The 3560-nt window shown below is 34.9% G+C and overlaps 1 protein-coding gene across 1 annotated transcript in view; it reads left to right on the forward strand.

The window, feature by feature from the left end:
- The window catches only part of LOC105294992 (phospholipid scramblase 2-like), a 37307-nt gene that overhangs the window by 19733 nt on the left and 14014 nt on the right, over nt 1-3560 (forward strand). The window contains exons 5-6 of the mRNA XM_011364482.2: nt 1464-1684; nt 3173-3334. Of these exons, the coding sequence (XP_011362784.2) occupies nt 1464-1684; nt 3173-3334 (383 nt within the window). The remainder of the gene's footprint in view (nt 1-1463; nt 1685-3172; nt 3335-3560) is intronic.

Consider the following 3560-nt stretch of genomic DNA (forward strand, 5'->3'; position numbering starts at 1 on the left):
TAATTTGTATTCTAAATTTTTTTGATGTTTTATACTTAGAGGATTAAATTTACAGATTATAATACCCCTCAAAAGACTGTATTCATTATACAGTATAAGTAGTATAAAGAGATGAATATTATTCAGTTAATTTTTAGAATTGGAGACTATAAAAGGTAACTTTCCCAATTAAATCTTAATAGACAATAAAGTTAAAGCTATAGAATTAATGTTTTATTTGTTTTCAGTTTTGAGTAACTAACTGTAAAGAAACAAATATGTAAACCCATTTATTTCAATTTACAAGTAAGAAGGCTGGAAATTTTTCAGATTTAGTTACTTAATGTAATTCTTAGATAATAGATCCTATCTCATGAATCCATTTAATTTTTTTTCTCATGAAACATTTAACTGGCAGATGTTGAGGCCAAGGGTGGTTCTAACTGAAGCATTGTCCAGGGCCTGTGTGAGTCAGAACAAAGACAATTAAGAGAGGTCATGGTGATAGAACTTGTGAAGGACGTCTACCTCTGAATAAAAGTCCATTCACACAGATATAGAGTATAGTTTTTGTCTCCGTACAGTTCTTTTAGTCACTTGATAGTTGAGTGGCTTGAGACATCCTATGACCCAAGTCAGTGAATACTATGGATAAGTGGAACCATGAATTGGCCTTTTCTGTCTCTAAGCCAGGAGAGGTTTTAAATGGTTGATTTCATATGGAAAGGCCTGTGGTAAGAGAGCAAGCAGATCTCAATATTTAGCATATTTATGTTTCCTCAATGAAGACAGACCCTCCAAGGTAGAGTTAGGATGCTAGGGGTCTACATAATCTGTGAGTTGCAGCCTTGGTTACCAAGCACTTTATGCTTTGTAGAATACCCATCTCCCACTTCTGAACAACTATGGCTGCTCTAAAATGCTCTAAACATTTTCATTCTCTCCCTTTTTACATGTGTGCATTAAGAGTCAACACTTTAATTACCTTCCCTCATACAATGCACAAAGATAAGCCACGAATATGGTATAAAACAAAATCTCTGGCCAATTTATTTAAAATACAATTTCATAGAGCATAAACATAGCTATCATCCTCTTTCCCCATCCTCACTGAGTATCTGAAAACTATACCAAGCACATGGACAAACTGTTTACATACACCTAGCATGACTGTGACCATCTGTAGCATTGACCATCCCACAGCAGCAAAGTCTCACTTTCTGACATGCGTCTATGGAATTAGGAAAATATGAGTTTTCTTTTCCATACCTCACAAAGGAACTCTTAATTTCTCTATACCTTAATACCCTCTCCTCCTTCTCTTCTTTGCCATTTTTCTTCTTTCTGAATTATTTCTAAACACCTTTTCTTTTTTCCCCTGTGTTGCTTAAAGTATCATCTAAATATGGTACAACTGGATATTATAGTATCTTAGGATAGATTCAATATTCTTTTAACACAATGATTCTCTTTTATGCTTTTAGCCTTAACAAGCTTTGAAACAAATAACAAATATGAAATTAAGAACAGATTTGGACAGAGGATTTACTTTGCAGCAGAGGATACCGATTGTTGTACCCGAAATTCCTGTGGGGCTTCCAGACCTTTTACCATGAGGATTCTTGATAATACGGGCCGAGAAGTCATAACTCTGGAGAGACCTCTAAGGTGTGCCAGCTGTTGTTGCCCCTGCTGCCTTCAGGAGGTCAGTGAACAATTTTCTGGGTAATTGTAAAATAGTTCAACAAGAATTTTCACCCTTTTGCTGAGCTATATAATCAAATGAGATTTAAGGAAAGTTGGTCCACACACTACTGGTTTATGCTCAAGAGGAAATAAGAGGAAAGATGGCAAGATGAAAAACAATGAGAAGTTATCCCTATGTCCCTGAGAATTTTGTCTGGTAGGATTGTGCATCTGCTCAGAGACCATACTTCTCAATCTTCAGGAAAGGCTGGAACAGTAAAGCACTTGGTCAAGTCCCTTACTTGAAATGACCATAGACAATATCCTAGAATACAATTTCCGGAGCAAATATACAGAAAAATGAAGAAAAAAAGAGATGTATTAATCTCACAATTTGGACAACCCATTATGGAACAAACCTAAAAGTGAGCTGCTCTGAGAAATCTCAATGCCCGTGTTTTTTGGTTCTCCGTTAAAAAAAAAATGAATGTATTTGAGTCCCCTGTGGTAGATATATACTAATTGTGAGTACCTTTAGTTTCATAATGGCCAGCTCTGTATTTCATGTTACTTGTCAGCCTACTGATAGAGAACATGATCTTGGGGGAGACACCAGCGTATAGAGAATTTATAGGAAAGTTGACCTTTGCCTATAACCCCACTGATCAGAGACCAGTCCTGCCTGGTCAGTCATTCCATACAAAAGTAGCTGGGAGGCCATGATCCAGAGACATAAAGTCATAGATATTTGGAGTATAATACTATACTTGGAGTATAATACTATACTATAATACTAAAAGATAACTGAAGTTATTCATACTTAATTATTTTGTTTTCCATGTCATTTTGGTTCGGTATGGTAGTATCTATCTATCAATTAGGATATCTGAGCAAAGTCTGAGAGTTTGATGGAATATGGTCTAAAGGTAAAGAATACATTTAAAAAGCATTATCTATTGATCTTAAACAGCAGCACTGGAAGTCTTCCTTTACACATGATGATACTGAGGTACTGTCTGGGTCACCCAGCTAAGTAACACAGCCAAATTTCCCGGCCCCATTTCTTTTCATTATAGTACCATTGCTACTCATATTTGAAAATGGCAATGATCAGAGTTCTGTCCATATATCCAAACCACTGTTTTTAATGGAGTTAGAGAAAAGAGTTCCTTAATAACTGACACATTTTTTATTAACATGGAAATTTCAAAATATACAAGACCAGTAGAGCAGTGCTTAAATGTGTTAAGACTATGTGTTCATCATGCCTGAGTTTGTGGCTCATCTCTTCTACTTTCTATTTGTGAAATCTGATACAGGTTAATGAATCTCTCTGTTTCTCAGTTACTTCATCTATAAATAGGGATGATGATACCAATCTGGAAGACAAGTTGTAAATCCGTGGTGCTTAGAAAAGTCTCTGAAATTTACAGAGTATTCAGTAAATGAGAGTTATTATTAGACATCATTATCATTATAATTTATATATGTTCTTTTGCTTTTATAGATAAAAATCCATGCTCCTCCTGGTGTACCTGTAGGGTATGTTACTCAGATTTGGCACCCATACGTGCCAACGTTTACTCTTCAAAATGAGAAGAGAGAAGATGTACTTAAAATTATTACTCCTTGTCTTATTGGCAGTTGTTGTGCAGATATTGATTTTGAGGTAAGAAATGTGATAATCTTTATAGATTTTGCTTTTCTAATATAAGAATAATATAAATTAGAAGGATGTAACAAATACATTAAATATATAGGTATATCTTGATATCTCAAGAGGGAGACAATGAGCTCACGTATTTCATTTTGATCAAATATATTTGGTCAAAAAGGTAGTTATTGCTCTCATTGAGGATCAGTCCTCATTATGGTAATTGAGAAAAGAGAAAAAT

This window comes from Pteropus vampyrus, unplaced genomic scaffold (assembly GCF_000151845.1).
Source record: "Pteropus vampyrus isolate Shadow unplaced genomic scaffold, Pvam_2.0 Scaffold97, whole genome shotgun sequence".
Taxonomy (NCBI): Eukaryota; Metazoa; Chordata; class Mammalia; order Chiroptera; family Pteropodidae; genus Pteropus; species Pteropus vampyrus.